This window comes from Triturus cristatus, chromosome 12 (genome assembly GCF_964204655.1).
Source record: "Triturus cristatus chromosome 12, aTriCri1.1, whole genome shotgun sequence".
NCBI lineage: Eukaryota > Metazoa > Chordata > Amphibia > Caudata > Salamandridae > Triturus > Triturus cristatus.
Window position 1 is genome coordinate 66,318,910 of NC_140595.1, and position 19,691 is coordinate 66,338,600.

Consider the following 19,691-nt stretch of genomic DNA (forward strand, 5'->3'; position numbering starts at 1 on the left):
GAAAAAATACATTTGCCCTAGATCACACAACCCAAGCAGTGAAGCCACGATTTATTGAGGTTTTATGGTTTCACTTTGACAAATTAGCCAGGAAATGGTTATCTCTTTTTGTCTTTCATTAAGTTAAGGATTCAATTTTAACTTTGTGCATTTTTTTAATTACTTACCGTGAACTCGACCGGAAGGCCAAATTGGAGCACTTAACATGAGCACCAGTTATATTTCACTAGGTCACATGCATTGCTTACAGGCATGGGGAAATTAAACTATTTGCCCAGAATCATAGGATCTTGTCAAGTCGCCGAGGCTAGAACCTAGTTCCCTAGTTCTAAAGTTGGCAGCACTGTCCTAACCCCAAATTCTGAGTAAAGGGAGGAAGTGAAAGTTCGGCTCGTTATGGGCTCGAGGTTCTAACAGGAACCTCGAGCTCAGATAGGCTTTAGGCTCGAGCTTTCAGCGGCTCGCTTACCTCTATTGAGAGGTAAAATGAATTCCAACCGGATGTGATCTGTCGGCTAAACGACCAGCCAGAGACATGGTATAACTAACCCCCTACTTTAATCTAGGGCAGGCTCACTCACTGCACCCGCCGATTTGTAAAAAGACGGATTTTCCACGTGCGAACAACACGGCCAATCATCGGAGCACTACGATTGGCTGAGTGGCCCAGAGCTCCAATCTTAGGGCGCCTTACATATTATCAGCCTACACAGAGTCCCAGAAGATTCTGACAATATGTTCAGCTACGGGATTGAGTTATGCGCGACCCGGAAGCCCTAACATTATAAACAAATGACATCCGTTAAAAGCTCAGCTTGGGGAGACGCATGAAACTGAATTCACAGACGACCCATACAAGCAGCGGACAGCTGGCCACAGTAGCATCGCACCTTATGGTAAATATAAAATGGCAGACTCGGAGTTAGCGGCTCTTTGTACCACCGTGGGCAACGAAATCTGAATTATTTCGCATTCCATAGTGCAATTCCAACACCGCTAAGTACTGCTGGTATTTTGTTTGGTTTAAAATCTTTAACTCGAACCTAAATGTTAACATTACTTTATATTCTGATCCTTAACCGTCTCCTCACCAGTGGCCTCTATTTTCACTCTGGGCTGAAGCGAGTTTGGTATTAACTGGGCCAATAGACCGATACTTTGCATTTAACACGCAGTTGTTATGAATTTCAGCCATCTGCCGTTCAGCAGAACAGGCGTTGCTTCATGTTTGCGATTTGCCCACGTGCGTTGTTTAAAATGTTAAATCACCATTCAGTAAATAAAGCGCACACGCTGTAAACATTCACGCGATTAGTTGTTTAAGTACATCTGTAATACATTTCACACGACTTGCTTACAGCACTAGGTCTCTAAAAGGGCCGTGGCCTGTGTAATTAAGGGCGTCGCTTAAACACGTACAGTACATTTCTCTCACCCCCACGGTTTGCCACCCAACAAGTATATTGGTGCATCTCTGAGTTTTTCTCTTAAGGCATTCAGATAACACAACATAAGACATGCACCTAAAATCAGTCGGTACTATTGGCTTTGCCTATAATCGTTAGCTGCTTGAGATACAAGAGTAACACCAATCATTTTGTTGTAAATAATAATACGGAAAATGTCTCAACTCTTAAGCAACGAGACCGTGAATTACACATTGCTGAGACCCGTTGAAGGGGTGGTGGTCTTCAGAGTGTCTCCATCACTTCGATTACTTTAATTCACTCCTTGTTAGACACCCTTTTTCCCCTCTACATATCCTTCACCTCATCACTTTCCTTTTCAGCGCCCTCTTTTCACTCTCTCGTAAATGCCCGACCCAGCATCTCCTTCATTTCGCCACCCCCTCAAACATACGACGCACCCACTCACCTGTAACCGTTGCATTTCGTTTTCAGTTCTCCTTGTCAACATTTTGACATTTGTGCAGCTCATTCAAGCATATTCACACAGAATCACAATTGCAACTGAAATACGTGACCATTGCTCTGCGTGCTCTGCAGAGGCCAACGATTGGAAGACCATGTTTCTGAAGACCTTTGTGGCCCACTAACAAGCACTGAGAAACTCGCACTCGCTTCAGCCTGCGCTCCAGAGCTCTCAATTGTGGCCACTAATAAACCGCTGGAGGCGACTCATTTCAAAGTATACAAGAGCAACATGCTACACGAAAAAAATACAGACACAATATCCTGGAAACAGCTAACACCTCTTAGAAATGTAAGATTAAAGAAAAGTTATGAATTAGAGATGGGAACTAATTCACTGATATGAATTGCCTTAACTATTTTTGCATTCATTGTTGAGAAATGGATCAGTGTTTATTCCAGTGCTTTAAATGAAAATATAAAAATGTGGGTACTTTCTATTTAGAGTACCTGTTTGCTCCTTAGAAGTGCTAGCACTTTCCAATTTAATGTTTTGCTGCAACACTGAGAAGTGCAGATACTTTCACTTTCAAATTAAAGAAGCGCAGGTACTCTGTACCGGAGAGTACCTGCCATTAAAAGCACTGGTTTGGTCCAGTCATGTCCATGTATTGGAGTTGACCCGGAAGTGGAAAGTGAAGCAGAGTGTGGAGTACGGAGGCAGTGGTGAGCGGACTCAGCTCTCGATTCACTGACTCACAGTGAAACTCACAGAAACTGCCGGGAGCTTACCACAAGACGCTGGAGGTTGGTGGTCAGTGGCCTGCGATCCAAAGACCAATTACGGAGGCAGACAGCGGCAGCAGGATTGATGAGAGAGTGTGAGCCGCGGCAGCTGCAGTGGTCTAGGACTAACTACAGTGGCAGACTGAAGCAGCGGGATCGCGGAGTGAGCGGGCGGCAGACGCACCGACGGTAGAGGTGAGGGAAAGGTTGGTGAATGTGTGGCAATTGGGCAGTGAGCTAGGGGTTGGTCAGACTCTCTTGCCAGGCCTTTTAAGAACCCTGACCCGCGTGGTCCCACTGGTTGCCTGCTTGCCCACCTGTATGCTTGCCCGTCGGCGTTTGTCGTCTGTTGCAGACTCCAGTTGTCGCACCAACAGTTGTGCTGGCAGTTGTGCTGCGCCCTGTTTGCGTTGCCACCTTCCTACACCCTGCCTCAAAATTCAAGCCACTGGTCTGGATTGTTGTGTTCTTCTGCATCCTCTGCCACATAGTCCAGCAGTAGCCGCCCCTGTCTTCAGCAAATTTAGGGCTAATTAAAGGCCAGCGAAGCCAGGAGAAAATATCAGTGCCAAGAGTCAGCAACACCAGACACCGGTGGGCAGAGGTCGAGCACAGGAGCATCACTCGGCTGCCCCTGAGCGTGTGTCACTGATCCTTCCCGCAGAAGTGGCTCGGCCAGTGCTGGGTACAGCTTGCGGGAGGCTCTGGCTACCGTGCGTGTCTGAGCCTGGAGGGTACTTCCACCAAATCTCCTCCCCTCTACGGCCTAGTCTTGGCAGTGGCAGCAGACGGCAGCAGTGGGTGGTTAGTCGAGTGAACAGTTGGTGCGGTTGGAGGAAGAGGCTAAAGTAGAAAGGGAAGAACAAGGAGTTAACAGCACCAAGCGTGCCAAGAGCATCTTGAGCTCTAACCAAAAGATCCAAGGAGTGAGGCGCCACAATGCGCATGGGTAAAAATAGAGCACCAAAATAAGAGATCGAGACAAGACTCCATCAAGCTGGATTCTTCTGCTGATTCAGTGATACTTCTGGACGTTACAAAGGAGAACATTTCTCCTCATCACGATGTGCCTGTGAAAAAAGCAAGAACTGAAAATAAAATAAGAGGTGTACAAGATAACTGACTTCTTAATAACAACTGAAAGAGACAACACAAAAAAGCTGGCTCAAGTAACATCAGTCTCTTATCACAGATAGAAGCAATAAATCAAAGAGCCGGCACCTCTCTCGAAACCAGACTGTGAAACAGCAGAAGGCCAACAACAAGAACGTGACGATGTTCTTACGGGGGTTGGACAGGACCGAGTAAGTCAAGAGGACTTGGAATACGTGATAGTCCAGAAAAACCCTGTCAAAACAAACATGACAAATACATTAATAACTGAAGTTCACAATCAAATTTACAGATACCCGAGACAGCTCAATCAAGGGATCATCATGTCCCCCAGAACCGGGGGTGGGGGAGGTCGGAAGAAATTATTAAAGGAATTATTAGACTCCGCATCTTCTGTACCGCTCATGGGTTTACAAAGTCTGGTCCAGCCAAGGACTTCTTTGGTAAACTCGAATGGAGCAGTTGGAGCAGTTAAGAGCACAATAGCGACGGCATCCGATTGGAGCAAGGTAGGAGGTACCTGTAATATGGACAAAAAGACATCATTCAATAATAACACTCCCATATCAAAACACGCTAGGGAAAGTGAAATTAATTTGTTCTTGCCAGAGAACCAACATTCATCGCCAAATAGTGAATACTCAATCAAAGATGTAGGGGACAGAGTTCCATCAAGCACATTGGGTGTCTTATTATCGACTCTGGATGCAATCTTGTCAGCAATCTCCCACCAAGCGGATAAACATAACCTCCAATTGGATCTTTTGAATATCATGGCTAGCTACATTGTAGGAATAGACAAAAAGTTAGTCTCAACGATCTCATTATGAGAACCCAGCAGTACAAGTACATGCAGCAAATCAATTGTCACTGTTTACTGCAAGGAGAAAACTAAGCTAGTTTAACATCACTCTTGACGGATATATTGAGGGAAATAAGAGCACAGGCAGAAAGGTCAGATACAAGCCAAAACTTCGACGAATCCAAGGAGAGTACTCAAAAAAATATTAAACCCTCAGTAGAGCAGCCCCAAATAAAGGAGAGCAGTTCTTCCACTAACCAAACCTCGACCGTTTCAATTCTAAAGTCCATTGAAACACCAGATAGCCCTCTTGACAACAAAGACAAAAAGAATCGTGCTTCATCAAATCAGTCCTCTTGTGGAGACCACCCCCAAGCAACAGAAATATTAGACCACGCTTTGGAAAGCTAAGCCAAACGACCAGTCTGCAGAAAAATAGAGGAAAAGTTGGAGATAGTAGAAGCAAAGCCGGGGGTCGCGAAAAAGGAAAAAGAGAGCAAGAAAAATGCTTAATAAAGGGAAATCAGCACAACAAATGAAAATATGGCAATTATTCTCCCAACACAAGAATGAAAGGCCTTCTAGTCAGGAGAACGTACATAAGGAGGATTTAGACCCAGTAAGCAAGCAGCTCGAAAGTCCAGAATTCGTTTCTAAAAGGAAAGAGAACACAATAGTCCCACTTGATTCAAACAAAGATCTAGTTCCTCAGAGTGGGTCTACAGTCCACCAGGATTCTCTACGCCACAATTTGGTAGGAGAAAATAATCCAGAGCCAGAAGTACGACGGAATTCATCAAACAGCGAAATTATATTTGAGGTGCAGAAACAGAGTTGTGTACACAAACAACAAGGTGATGGAATATGGACAATGCAAAAACAAAATACAAATTGGGTCTTTGAAGATCGCACATCGCAAAATGTCAGTCAGCTACCTCAGAAGAATGACCCAGGTCAAAGGTTTACCAGAAATGAAAATTATTCTAATCAGTTAGTGTTTCTGCCCAATCATATCTCAAAAGGGAACTTTGACATCTTAAATAGAGGCACAATCATTAAACTGATAGAAAGTAAGGGATATAGCACATATTGTTATCTGTTGCATTTAAAGATCACCCATTGATGACTAACAGAGAGGCTACAGTAACAAGCTGGTCCTCACCAGAAATAGATCAGATCATGACTCAAAAGCATAGGTTCAAGTCCTGGGGGATTGAGCTACAAAGGATTGAGATACCATGCTACCCAGGGCCTCTGGTTCCTATAAAACGAAGAGGAGGATCGATCTTGAGGGGTTCTATTGGGGCAGGAACCAATAAAAAAGAATACGAGAACCTAAAATTAGCTAAGCCCTTAAGCACGAGTACCCAAGGAGTAAATATACAAAGTAAATACAAGATCAATTGGGGAGCAGAAGACAAATGGGCGGGGGCATTCAGACTCCATGCCCAAAAGCAATCCTGACTACACGTGTAACAACCCACAAGAAAGTCCTAAAACTTTTAGCATCTGCTCCTGAAACATCCATGGGTTAGAAAAACTACTAGAGTACAACAAAGTCATGGATTTCCTTTTAAAATAGAATATCATTTTGACCCAGGAAACGTGAAGTCTCAAACCCCTGCCAATCTTAGGCTATACGGATTGCCATATACCGGCAGTAAAATCAGCAAGATTTGGCCATCCAAAGGGGTGTTTGTCTACATATCTCTCAACCAAACTGGACTGGTCTATTGAAGAACAACCGACGGTGACCAACTGGATCCTTGTAATAAAATGTAATAATAACAAGGATAACATGACACCAACAACAATTTTAATAAATATCTATATCCATCCAAGAAGAGTGACTAAAGAGGCGCACGTGAATACCCTGATTAAATTGATTTAAAAACAATGCAGATACAACATGCACTAGCACAGTTCATCGTAACAGGTGACTTTAACACATTTATGCAAAAACGTCAGGCACCTTCATCAAATGGGTAAAAGATTTAGAAGTCAGCTAGAATCTCTAAGTTTAAAACATTTGAATGGAAACACTCTCCAGCATCCAAGCACCTTTCTAAGTGGAAACAAGAGTTCAACCATCGACCACACGTTTGTGAGCAAAAATGTAAGGTCTCGGAGGCATAAATTCCAGATCATTCAACGCATGGAGAGTGATCATTTCCCACAACCAATACAATTGGACCAACATTTTGCCTGTTTGATGGCACCAAACGATTTAATCACCACACCCTTCGTATATAATCTAAAAAGTTTGAGATGGAGAGGAAAAGGGATCGAGAAAGTAATGGCTGAAGTATATCTTCAAGCAGGAAGCAGTTTAAAATGGCTTTTGGATTTCCAAAAAGTGCCTAAATATAAGAACATGTATATTTAACGTTGATAAGCTGTATTTTTTTAGGCTCTTGACACCTACAATTTTATAGTTCTTAAATCGTTATCTCAGCTTTCTAAAACTGAGTTGAAAATATTTTTTCAGTGTACGCACACACCACGTCTTTTGTAACTTAACAAGTTTGTTTGTTTTTACAGAGCACAACAAACACAGCTCTGCCAAACCCATGCAAAATACATACATTTTACCATGATTTTTAAAGTAATCTACAACTCCATTCTAATCTCAACATTTCTTGAAACTTCTTGCACAATCATACCGCTGCCCACACCCTGATCTAGACTTGAACTCCTCTCGATTTTAAAACTGGCATGCTCAGTTATAGATCCAAGATATAATGGACAGAAATATGCATCTCCATGTATATTGTAGCTGCTAAATGGTCTAAAGGATAATTCATAGGGAAGTGAATATTTGCTATACTGACTACATACCTACTTTCCTTGACAGTATTGTGAAGACTGATACTGGGAAACATTAAACGTGCCGTTCTTTACTAAAAACTCAAAATTATGATAGGCAGCGTTCCACATCTGACTATTCATATCAACAGCGGTAAAAGGGACCCGAAACATTGACCTATTAGGAGGTAGAGAAGGGCTCTACAGCTTTTACATAAAAAAAAAAAAAAAAAAAAAAAAAAAATCAAATCAAGCAGACTTTAAATCTCGTAGAGTATACATAGGTGCAACCTGTTTATGGAAGCTGCTGTAGACCACATATTGATGGAAGTATTATATTAATATGCAAGATGGCCAAATTTAGAATAAATACATTGAAAACAAAAAAAGGGTGGTGGTTACCTTTGAACATTGAATCATCTGATAATAAAGGAGCAGAAGTTTGTAATTTCTTTAAACTATAAATAAAAAGCACAATAATAAGCAGATATCTAGAGAGTTGCTAGTCTGAGTTAACAGCTACAACTTTTCTCTGGCAGACATAGGAATCATTGTCATTTCGTTTTATTTTGTTATCCCTAGGTTTTGGTGAATAGAGATTGAACCTGTTTCAGGTCATTCACCTGTGACTGCAGAAATTAAATATCAAATGTAACGGTATGGACAACGGATATTAGATCTGACACTTATTTACATTTCATTAATTGTAATCAGGAGAAAACAGGTAAATATGAATTGATTCCACTGAAGCATTGAAGATCCGACACAGATTAAATGGTGCAGAATCACCACGCCAAAAATCGTCTTTGCGTACTTGACGGACGACGGAGTTATCAACGTTTTACAATTGGAACAAATATTTTCGCAACTTTTGGATTTGAGCTATTGAATAAAAAGACCAAGATTTCTTCTTATTATTACACATTACTTGACACTTTGGACTAGAATAGTAATTGACTCTAACGGACATAATGTATTACCCTGATGAAGTCTGCTGTAACTGAAACCGCGATAGATGAAACACGTGTTGGCACATGGGCACCCATAAAGGTGTTGGAATAAAAGACTTCTGAAACCGTGACCTTCGCTTTAAAATTCTGTGTACTCTGAGAAATTGTTTGGTGCAGAATCATCCAATTAACTGTAATGATGATGATTATATGGGCACCAAACGGGATAAGTGTGTTAAAAAATTGTATTATTTACAACCGGACAAGTAGATTTCTGAAGCATCCTGTTCCTGCACAGGTAGATATTTTCCAAAATTTCACAACCTTTAGCCAAATCTGGGGAAATGTCCTGGATTTGCTAAATTGCTGTCGTTGCTACCGCTTTACGTATCTGGGTGTATTTCATACTTTTGAAAAGGGACGATGACATGTTTGAAAAATTAGCCCTTTTTTTCAAATACGTTAAAATGTAAGTATTCTCTGGTATGCTAATGGGTTCTCCATTACAGTGATAGCCAACCTGGTCAATATTTACCGTACCATTTTTATCTGATGTTAAGTTGGCTGCGGTAGGCCTGCCACGAGTGACTTTGAGGATGATGCAATATGTATTACACCTGATAAATCTGAGACTACAGGGGCTGGAATTTATGGGCTGGCATAATTGGCAGCTGTAATGAGGTTTTCCTAAAAATGCGGCATAACATAGAACTTTTGGTGCTTTCTGCGCCAAAAAGGAAAAGTTACATACCTTTTTAGTTCTGCATCATAGGTATCTTCATTGAAGTCATAAACATTTAATAATTTCCCCAGAGCTTGCGTGGATCCCGAAACACCATATTTAATCTTTACAGAAAATGTAATTGAAGAATGTTCATCACTGAATAATTTTCCTTACAGTCTCAGTGTAGACTGTCAGCGATGTATTTTCCTTATGAATGCTGTAGAAGAATAGTTGAAGCTGTAACATAGCCTTTAAATGCTCAACACATTGTCATGGAAAAAAGGCTGCATACCAACAGCATGAGGAGAAAATGCAGCCTAATAGTCTGACACTGATAGAGGTTAATAAAGAAGTCCATACTTTTAAGAACCTCAGAAGTGCCCTATCCCACAATGCACTATAGCGGCAGTTTACCTGTGAGAGTCAGTTCTTTTTTCCAGCTCCTTCAGGCAGGATCTCAGAACAACTCAGGTGTTTTTTGACACACATAAAATATTTTTCCTGATATTCACCACTTCTATTTAAGTTAAAAATGTTTGATTTAATTTTATAGCAGAGAGATACAGTGGAAAGCGAAACTAACCCATAGTAGGAAAGGAAAGTAGCACCAGGAGGAGGGGGAGGAGGCTGTGTATAAGATGAAATAGTAAGCGCTCTACAACAAGGGTTGAATGGTACATTGTTTAGGGGATAATACATAGGCATGCAGATGTAAGTATCGCAAACGTTCTACAATAGGAATAGAACAGTACTGTATCTACTGAATAATACATAGGCATGTGGAGATTAATATTGCAGGGTTACACAGTATGTCATATCATGTCGCATGGAGTGAACTACAATGTCATACATACATCTTATACATTAACCTTTATACAGACATGAGTATTAGAAACCGGTAAGTTAAAAGTCAATTAGAGTTATTACCTTAACATCTATGATATAATAGAATGCATTCACCACTTCTAAAACTGTTGTACTCAACAAGTTGACATATCTTTCGTCGAGCAATTCATTCTTTTTGCCCCAATGCCCTTTCCCTGTACCAAATGCCCATTGTGTAGAAGAAAGAAAGCGAGCATTGATGCTCATAAAGTTTGTGTGGTGTGCCTTTCACCTTTACACCTCACAAAAGGATGTGACATTTGTCAAAGAGGACGCTTAAGGACAGAGAGGGCATCTGACAGCATGGTTTGATTCAAGACTTGAAGGCACAACAAGAAAGAAAGAAGAGCAAGAGAATTGAAAGGTCATTCCTTCACCATTCTGTGAAAAGCGTAAAAAATCTTATACGGACTCCCACAAAGGGAGATCCAAAGACAGAAAATCTTCTTCTCGACATTGCCACCATTCACCGATGTCAGTAGCATCGATGTCGAGAGGCTTGGCCTCATCTTTGTTCACCATCCAAGAAGGGTCAACGTCGACTCATCATCACCACTCTGAATCTAAATCGGCGGGGAAAGTTTCACCACCGCCGTCAACGATGAAGGCAATGGTGGTACCACCGCCACCACACTCTAGATCAGCATCTAAAAGTCACTGATCGACATAGGGATCCCACCGGTCTGCGTCGTAGTTGCAGAACTCCACGTCCAAGACTAAGACACATTAAACGTCAAAAAGACATCTTTTCTCATTGAAGACGCCGATTTCTGCAAAGATGTCTTGCATGAACTTGATCATTCCTCTCTCGACATCGATTGTATCTCAAGTCAACCTATTCTCTTCTGAATGGTCCAGATCTCTCTCTAAACATTCATCTGTCTATCAACAGTCAGAGGTTCAGTTGGATCAATTGGAGACTACGCTTTCTCCTAAATGGCCAATAATTCCTACAGTCAGACATTTACAGATTCCTTTACGCCCTGTGAATCTATCTCCAGTAGAAAGGTTTTATAAAACCACGTCCAATTATTCAACGTTTTTGACTGTCAATGAAGATCCTATGATGCAGAAGAACAAGTTATTTGCCTTCAGTAGCACCGTATCTGGTAGAGACTTTATCTAGCTGCAGATTCTTTACCTTATAATTATCCCCTGGTGTCAGACTGAATCTGGAAATTTTTTGTGAACAGTACCCCTGGCACCGGAAGGTGATGTTGTTTGGCTCAGAGTGGTGTTGTCCGCATTGGAAGTGACCTCTGCAATGCCTATGTACGCACCGCCCCAGAGCGCTGACGTAAGTTTCTTTTCACGACTTAACACGTCAGGAGTGCGGAGCCACGAACAACACTGACCACTGGTGTGGAAAACTATGGCTCCGAAAGGGGTGAAAACCCTGTCCCTAGAAATCTCTTCGCAGGGCAGGATGGGTGGGAAGGTAAGTAACTTATTCATCTGATAGAGACTTCTAGCTGCATATTCTTACCTAAAAATAGATACCCAGCAATGCTTCCCCAGAGCTGGATCTGCAAAACCGTTTCACACCAAACAGACCTACAGGACTGAAAAAGCAAAGTGCTCGTCCTGACGGACCTGACTGTCCAGGGAGTAGTGCTTGGTGGACGTGTGCAGAGAAGCCCCCACTGCTGTCTGGCAGATATCCTGGATTGGGACCCGCATGCTAACTCCGTGGTCGCAGCCTTAGCTCTGCTGGAATGGGCACGCAAACCCTCCGGGGGTTGCTTCTTGGCCAGTGCAAAGCAGATTTTAATGCACAGCACGATCAATCTGGAGATGGTCTGTTTCTGCACAGCTTTCCCCTTCTTCGCTCCGTCATACCCCACGAAGAGTTGTTCGTCAACCTGGAACTCTTTTGTACGGTCAAGGTCGAACAAGCATATGATTGGAGTCGCTCTTCTTCCTTAGAGGGATATGATGGACCATAAACATTAGGCAGGGTGACGGTCTGGCCTGCATGAGAGGGAGTGGCAACTCTCATCAGTCAGGAAGCTCAAGTGCGAATAACTAGCTTGTCTGGGGAGATGGTTAGGTACGGAAGCTTAGATGACAAAGCCTGGAGCTCACTGGCCTTCCAGGCAGATGTTATTGCCACAAGGAAGACAGTCTTGATGGTATGGAGCCTGAGAGGACGGTTGTGCAGAGGCTCAAAAGTAGCACACATCACAAAGGTGAGTACCAGATTGAGGTCCCACTGAGGCATGATGAAGGGGTAAGATGGAAAGGTGTTGAAGACCTTTCAAAAACCTATTCACACCAGTGTATTTGAACAGGGATGGCTGATCTGGCAACCACAGAAAGGCTGAGATGGCAGAATGGTAGCCCTTTAAGGGTCTTAAAGCAGAGCTCTGCAGGGCAAGAGAAAGAATAAAGAGGAGCAGAAAGGGGGTCAATCTGCATTCCTGCACACCATGCCACAATCTTGCCCCAGTAGTAGGCATATACCATCTTGGTGAAGGGGCGTCTGAGTACCAAGATAACATTGCAGACTTGAGGCACAAGGTAGCAAGCTGTCGTCTGTCCCCACTCTATCTCCATGCATGCAGATGGAGCGTTGCTAGGTTCGGGTGAAGAACCCTCCCCTGCTGCTGCAACAGGAGATCCTCCAGAAGGGGCACCCTGATCGGAGGACCAATGGCCATACTCAACCGCACCGGATACCAAACTCTCTGAGCCTAGCCTGGAGCCACAAGAATGACTTGGGCCAAGTCGTACCTGATCTTCTACAGCAGGCCTGAGCTCCACTTGAAACAAAAAGCGTCTTGAGGCGTAAGCCACTTTGGACACCCCAGCCCACAAAACTGCTGACATTGCTTGTTCTCGGCAGTGGCAAACAGATCTAACTAAGGCTCTCCCCACTGCTGAAGGAGGCTTGCACCAACTCCAGATGGAGACGCCATTTGTGATCCCCTAGGCATCTTCGGCTGAGTTTGTCCATTCTGGCATTCAGAGAGCCGGTCAAGTGTTGAACCACAAGGGATATGCTCTGATTTCCAGCCATGTCCAGAGGCGCAGGGCCTCTTGACTAAGGGTCCATGACCACCACCTCGCCCTGTTTGTTTTAGTACCACATGGCGGTGGTGCTGTCCGTGAACCCTGAACTAGCCTTCCCTTGATGGAGGGTAGAAAGGCTTTCAGTGCCAGCCGAATCGCACAGAACTCCAGTAGGTTGACGAGTCCAGAGGCCTCTATTCTCCACCTCTCCCAGATAGCCACCCCATCCCAAGAGTGACTCATCTGTAATTCCAGTCAGATCTGGCTGGGGAAGAGACCGGGGTCTGCAGCTGACGCCATCGCGGTTCGTTACCCACCACTGCAGATCTTTTGCAGTTCTCTGAGGTCTGGACCATGTCGGAGAGATTACGCTGATGCTGCTCCCACGGGAACCTCCGGTCCCACTGCAGAGCATTGCGTGCCAGCTTGCATGTGTCACAACCAGCATGCAGGAGGCCAAGAGGCCCAGCAGCCTCAGAGTCTCTCTCACCGAAACCCAGGATAAATGCTGAACCATCAGTATCATGGCCTGAAAATCCTGAACTCGCTGTTCCGGAGGATAAACCTGAAACTGTGCCATGTCAAGAACAGCTCCAGTGAAAAGGCGTGTCTGAGAGGGAGTCAGGTGTGACTTTGGCAGGTTGATAGTGAACCCCAGCGACTGCAGTAGGTCCGCTATAGTCTGGTGGTGGGAGATGACTGCCTGGCGTGAGCCTGCCTTCAACAGCCAGTCATCGAGCTAGGGGAAAACTGATGCCCCTGATCTCCACAGATGAGTCTCAACCACCGCCATCACTTTGCTGATCACCCAAGAGGCGCTGGTAAGGCTAAACGGGAGCATGGCATATTGAAAGTGCTCATGGCCCACTGTGAACTGCAGGTTACGCCTGTGGGCAGTCAAGACGGGATTGTAGAAGTATGCATTCTGCATGTCCAGCGCTACAAACCAGTGTCCCGGATCAAAGACAAACGTAACTTGAGCGAGCTTGAGCATTTTAAATTTCTCTTTTTACAGGATGTTATTAAGAGGGCACAGTTCTAGGATAGAACGAAGCCCTCCATGTTTTTTAAGCATCAGAAAGTAGCAGGAATAACAACCATAACCTACTTCTGGCACCTGCCCCCTCTTAATGACTCCCATGACAATCGGGCTGAGTAAAGAGACATGGTCCTCCATCAGCCTATTGCAAGAGGGTGGCATGGCTGGAGGGATAGTCTCATCGGGACAAGCGTCGCAGGAGATCAAGGTCGTTTGACTGGCACGGGGGGCAGACCTAGCGGTGGGAAACCAGCAGGGGCCCCTCCCAAACCCGTGGCACCCAAAGGCGTTCCAGCGGAAACAGGCCGTCCAAATATAAGGTGCATGGCCTCATAAAATTCTCACAGCTGGGTGAGGGTCGCTTCGGCTCCAGGAACCTCTGGCGGCGACAGCCCAGGCGCTGGCTCAACCGCAGAGCCAGGCGATCTTGTCGGATGACTTTGACAGATGGGGTGAAGTCAAATACCTCTCCGACTTCTTACTCTTCTTCTGGGACTTACTGAAATGGGGCGACTTCGACAAAGATTGATGGCTCCATGACGATCCTGGGACCTTCCTCTAGACTGGGTTGTAGACCGTTGCGGCTTTGCACGTCGAGCAGCAAGGTAATGGAGGGAATCACCCTCTCAAGGCCTTGCGCTGCATTGCGGGACCATCACCGCAGGTCTTGGCGTCATGGTTGAGATTAACACAAAGGATGTGCAGATCCATCATTGACATTTGCCAGTGACAGGCATCGCAGGGCTTGAATCCAGCCTTCCTCGTGTACATTCCTGCCACACCAGGAAATAAGTCCTAAAAGAAAAAAGTCAGTCAAAAAGTGACTAGGGGTAGTTTTCTCCGGATCTGTGCTGACTTGCGCATAAGGAAAAGAACTAACGTCCGTACGCTGGGGTGGCGCCTATATAGGCACCGTGCATATTCCTTTTGGCGCCGACGACGCCGAACAATGCCACTTACCGACGCGCAGGGATACTGATCATGAAATATTCAGGATCCAATCTGATGCCTGGGGATGATTCTAAGGTAAATAATCTGCGGCCAGAAGTCTCTATCATACCTATAAATTGCAGGGGTACTGTATTGGCTACAAAACTCATAATTCCAATACATGGGGTAGCAGGAGTTACAGCACATATTGAAACTAATGCACCACTCATAACCATCCCTTAGTGTCCCCAGATAATTATATTAATTTACATGGCTGCTAAAGGGGCCAACCACAATCTTGGTTTTGGGGGGGAAAACTTGAATTTCTGTTAAACAACAAAAATAGGGTGGGCTGGATCTTCCAAAGTTCCTAATATACTTCTGGGCTACTAATTCTTTTAAAATTAACTTGTTTGTAAATTCGGAAGTTGGCAAAATGTCCACTTGTTGATACTTATTCATTTCATTGCTCAATGATAAATATCAGAATACTTTGAGAAACTCCTCTTTCAGAGGTATTGTAGTCTATTGTTTTTTTTCTAACATTCCAGCTCGGCCACCATGTTTAGAACCAGCATGATGCCCATCTTGGAATGGTAAAACAGTGATACATTATGGACTCTTCAGCATTCCATAATGATTTCCTGGTTTACAGGAAGGGGCCATGTGAGATGGGGCACACTGCAGATGAAATGAGGGGCAAGTAAGCGATCTGTTGGTACTGCCTGGAGAGATGTAGTATTCTGTTAAAAAATAAATAAATAAATAAATAAAAAGTAGACCTAAGGAAGTGAAACTGGAACAGAAATTAAAGTGTGTAGATTAGAGTACAAGCAAGCCCTAAGAGAACGTAAGATGGGCATGAGAGAGGATGCATAGAGGGTTAGAGATGACTCGTTCTGGCGGGCAGTAAATGCCCCCTTCCTGTGTCCCCTAGATAGCCCATCTATAGAGATTGCAATCAGCAAAGAGGAATTGGTGAGCCACTTCTCTAATATTTACAAACATCCAGTAGAGCATACAGGAACCGGCAGTGCTCCAATAACCACAAATGCCATCTAACAACCCCCCCCACCCCTACCCCCTCAACTGCCAATAAACCTTCAGTTCACCCTAGAAGAGGTTACTTTAGCTCTAGCAGCAAGTAAAGGAGGCAAACTCTGGTCCCAATGGTATACCAGTAGACCTTTTTAAAGCTAATATTGCTCTCTGGGGCCCATTACTGAGCCAATGAAATGGCAGCATGTTTTACCAAAGGTTTTATTGATACCTGGTCGAAATCACTTCTGGTACTGATATATAAAAAAGGTGACTGTCAGAATCCCGCCTGTTACTGGCCAATCTCATTACTTGATTCATTGGTCAAGGTAGCAGTACGCATTGTACTAAATAAGCTTCAGGACTGGGCCGAAGCCAGTGAAATCTTATCTGAGCTGCAATTTGGCTTTCAACCAGGTCTTGGTACAGTTGAGCAGGGACTTAATCTGAACTTATTAATTGGGGGACACAAACTGGGTAGACTGTTTTTGGCATTTGTAGACTTCTCATCGGCCTGTGATTGTGTGGAGCATGATAAATTATGGATTATAATGGCTGATCTAGGCATTGAGCCACCGCTAATAGATTTCCCGAGGCAATTATATCCTGGCATCAAAGCAAGGGTTCAATATGGTCCTGAGAGTGTGCACCGCAACGTTCAGCATAAGAGAGAGGGGTTAGACAGGGATGAGGTTTGGCACAGTTTCTTTTTACATTATATATTAACAGTTTGGGCCAGACATTGTCTGATCAGTGCCGGGATCTACTACAAATTGGACATCACCCAATACCTGCCCTCCTCCGTGCTGATAATGCAGTTCTGATGGCACGCACTCAGCTGGGGCTCCATCGTCTATTAACAAGTTTCACTACTTGCATGCAGAACCTGGGGCTGCAAGTAAATAAATCAAAGACCTTCATAATGAAATGCGAGAAAGGGAACTTAAAGTGCAGGGATATTCTTGTAGACAATAAGAAGATTGACTTCACCAAGACATTTTCTTTCCTGGGTATCTTGTTTGACCAGAATGGCTTGTGGAGCCAGGCAATCAAATCAAGAAAGCTGTTGTTTTTTAAAGCTACGGCAGCCTTGGCTAAGTTTTCAAGGAAGCTGGGCAAAAAAATGCCCATAGAACTAATAAACCTATATAAGGCTAAGTGTGTAACAACGGCTATCGATGGAGCTGGTGTATGGGGCGATTATGATTGTCAACCCATACAACTTGTGGAGAATACCATTTAAAGATTTTTACTAGCTGTTCCGGGGTGGATGTTTCACCTATGTATGCCATGCGGATCTGGGGCTACCCTATCTATCAGATATAATTAAGACAAAGCCAATTCTTCTATGGCATATGATCTGGTCCTCAGAGAGAACCACCCTTAATAGGGATATTATAAGGGACTGTTTTGAATTACAGCAGGTACTCTGTATACCTTGCATGAAGTATATCAAAGATTTCATGAGCAACCTAGATCATCCGGAATATTATGAACAGCTGGCATCCCTAGATCACATCAGCAGAAAAGACCTTAAAAGAGAATGCATGATGTTACTAGAGACTCTTAGATTATCCTCAGAACTATTAAACCAAGTGTTTGTAACAATCAAATGATCTAGACCACTTATGACATACAACCATATTTACATCTCCTGGAGGGGACACTTTGTAAATGTCCCAGTGACGGTATGTCACAGCAGACAACAATTCATGAGAGATATGGGTTTTACCGATCTTAAGGTCGCTTGGGTTTAGACAATGTCGCCCAGGATTTTTATTTCTTCAGTTGTTATCCAACAAGTACATTATGTTGTGTATGGCAAGGTTTTAAAATAATGTAATCGGACCATTAGATTGTGAATTTCTGGTGATGTAAAAGTGTCTGTATTTTATGATAAATTAATTTAACTATAGCAATGGTTGCTGAAAGAGATTAATTTCTAAAAAAGATTGCTGTATATTTAACTATTTTGTATACGTCTTTTAGGCTTGTAAATATCAACAGTTCTTTATATGTATTTTGCTTTTATGGTTTCCTCTGAAGAAATCAAATAAAGCTTATTTGATTGATTGAAAGGGGAACTGTTAAAGGAAAAAATTGGAAACTAAAGTTCATTCATCCCTGACACTAAAGAGCATTCATTTTCAGGTGGATGTACAAGTGATAAGAAAATAGTGTCTTTTACAGGGCAAGGAGCCAATGACTTACAGGGACTGGACCATTACCCCTTGCAGTATTCTGTCATGGATAGAAGCAGTGCGTAAATGACACTTGGACCAGTGTCAGAACAGAGAGGACTCCAATGCCCTCTATGTATCTCTAGGGAAGTTTATATCATTTAATTTATTTACAAGATCCTAGTAGACTGCTAAGAAGATATACTAGCAAGAATTATTAGATGGCAAATCTTCAACCCCTAGAGTTTGTCCGGGGGGGGGGGGGGGTGTAACGAAGACCGAAATGCTTAATCAGAAAGGTAATTAATCAGTGACATTTCATTTAACAAAAAAATTACCTGTTAGCTTTAATACAGAAAAATAACAATTCACCCCCTTAAATGCCTACTGACTTTATCATATACCTTTCACAATCAGTATGCGAGGTCTTCTACCTCAATTGTAAAGTTTCTAAATAAACAGTTAGGCCTAAAGCCTTTATCGTTGTCTTTTCACCATAAGCAACTCAAGCCTACTTTACTGAGCGTAAGCATTCCTCAAGGCAACCATCCAGCATACAGTCATAAAAGTACACATGTATACAAACGGGCATAGTCCTAAAATTACATATTATACAAAATTAAAGTTGGCAAAGTAAAATACTATCTCAACTGACGGAGCCTAATAAGGATTATTGTAGTGTTTATCTTCTATCCCACAGTTTGGATGGATCACCCAAAACCCTTGCCTACCATGGTAATCCACGAAAATGTAATGTAGTAAAATACTTGCCTAAATGTTTTGCACAGTGTAATAACACTCCATCCTTAAAAGCCTATTGTCTTTAACATATCCTTTCCACAAGAAGAAGGTCAGGCTTGGCATACACTGAACGTCCACTTTTCTTTTTTTAAAGCAGAATCTGCTTCTTAAAAGGTTAGGAGCTGCTTAAATAGATTTGAATGCCAGCCTCTTAATAAATAAGCACAGGCAGGCAAAGCAAATAGTTGTGAAGTTTGCTGCCAGCCTTTGTCTCTAAATCACACAATTTCTGTCCAATTAAAACCTGTACTCCTGGCTACCAACGTAGTAAAGCACAAGTGAGCAATTTCTAGTGTCTGCTACTTCAATTGATTCCCTCCCAACCTACTCCTTCATTCAAGCATTTGCTGATTGTAGGGACACACAACTGATCACTGAGGCATAATGCAGATTTAACATGCATGAATTCTCTAGTCTAAATCCATATTCCAGCTATCCTGGTGAGCAATTTATGTATGATATACGATGCCACCCTGCAGTTGGAACCACAACCGAACACCTTTAAAAGCCACTTACATTTTTTTTTTTTACTTGAAGCTCTTTTTCTGCCTTACTCCATCTTGCTTTGGCACCAAAACAAGTTAGACTATCCTGAACCACAGTTTATTTATTTTGTTTTATAAAGCGTGAACATGACCAACATGGTATCAGAGCGCTGTACAACAAGAGAGCTGATGAGGGTTGCAATACAGTCAAAATACCTGATACTTCAATCACGCTGTACGTATAATTCATAGAGCAAGGTATAACATAAT

General features: G+C 43.1%; 1 protein-coding gene across 6 annotated transcripts in view; it reads left to right on the forward strand.

Moving 5' to 3' along the window:
* The first annotated feature begins 659 nt into the window (after window positions 1-659).
* The window catches only part of LOC146772503 (zinc finger protein 414-like), a 196,988-nt gene continuing 177,956 nt past the window's right edge, over window positions 660-19,691 (forward strand). For 2 of the 6 annotated variants that reach the window (XR_014972344.1, XM_085639454.1), the window contains exon 1: window positions 705-896. Coding sequence is in view for 2 of the 6 variants with exons in the window: in XM_085639454.1 (XP_085495580.1) it covers window positions 828-896 (69 nt within the window). In the remaining 4 variants the exon portion in view is untranslated. Of the gene's footprint in view, window positions 897-2,563; window positions 2,853-19,691 lie in introns of those variants that run through there. The other 4 variants (XM_085639453.1, XM_085639456.1, XM_085639455.1 and 1 more) reach the window with 4 other exon arrangements.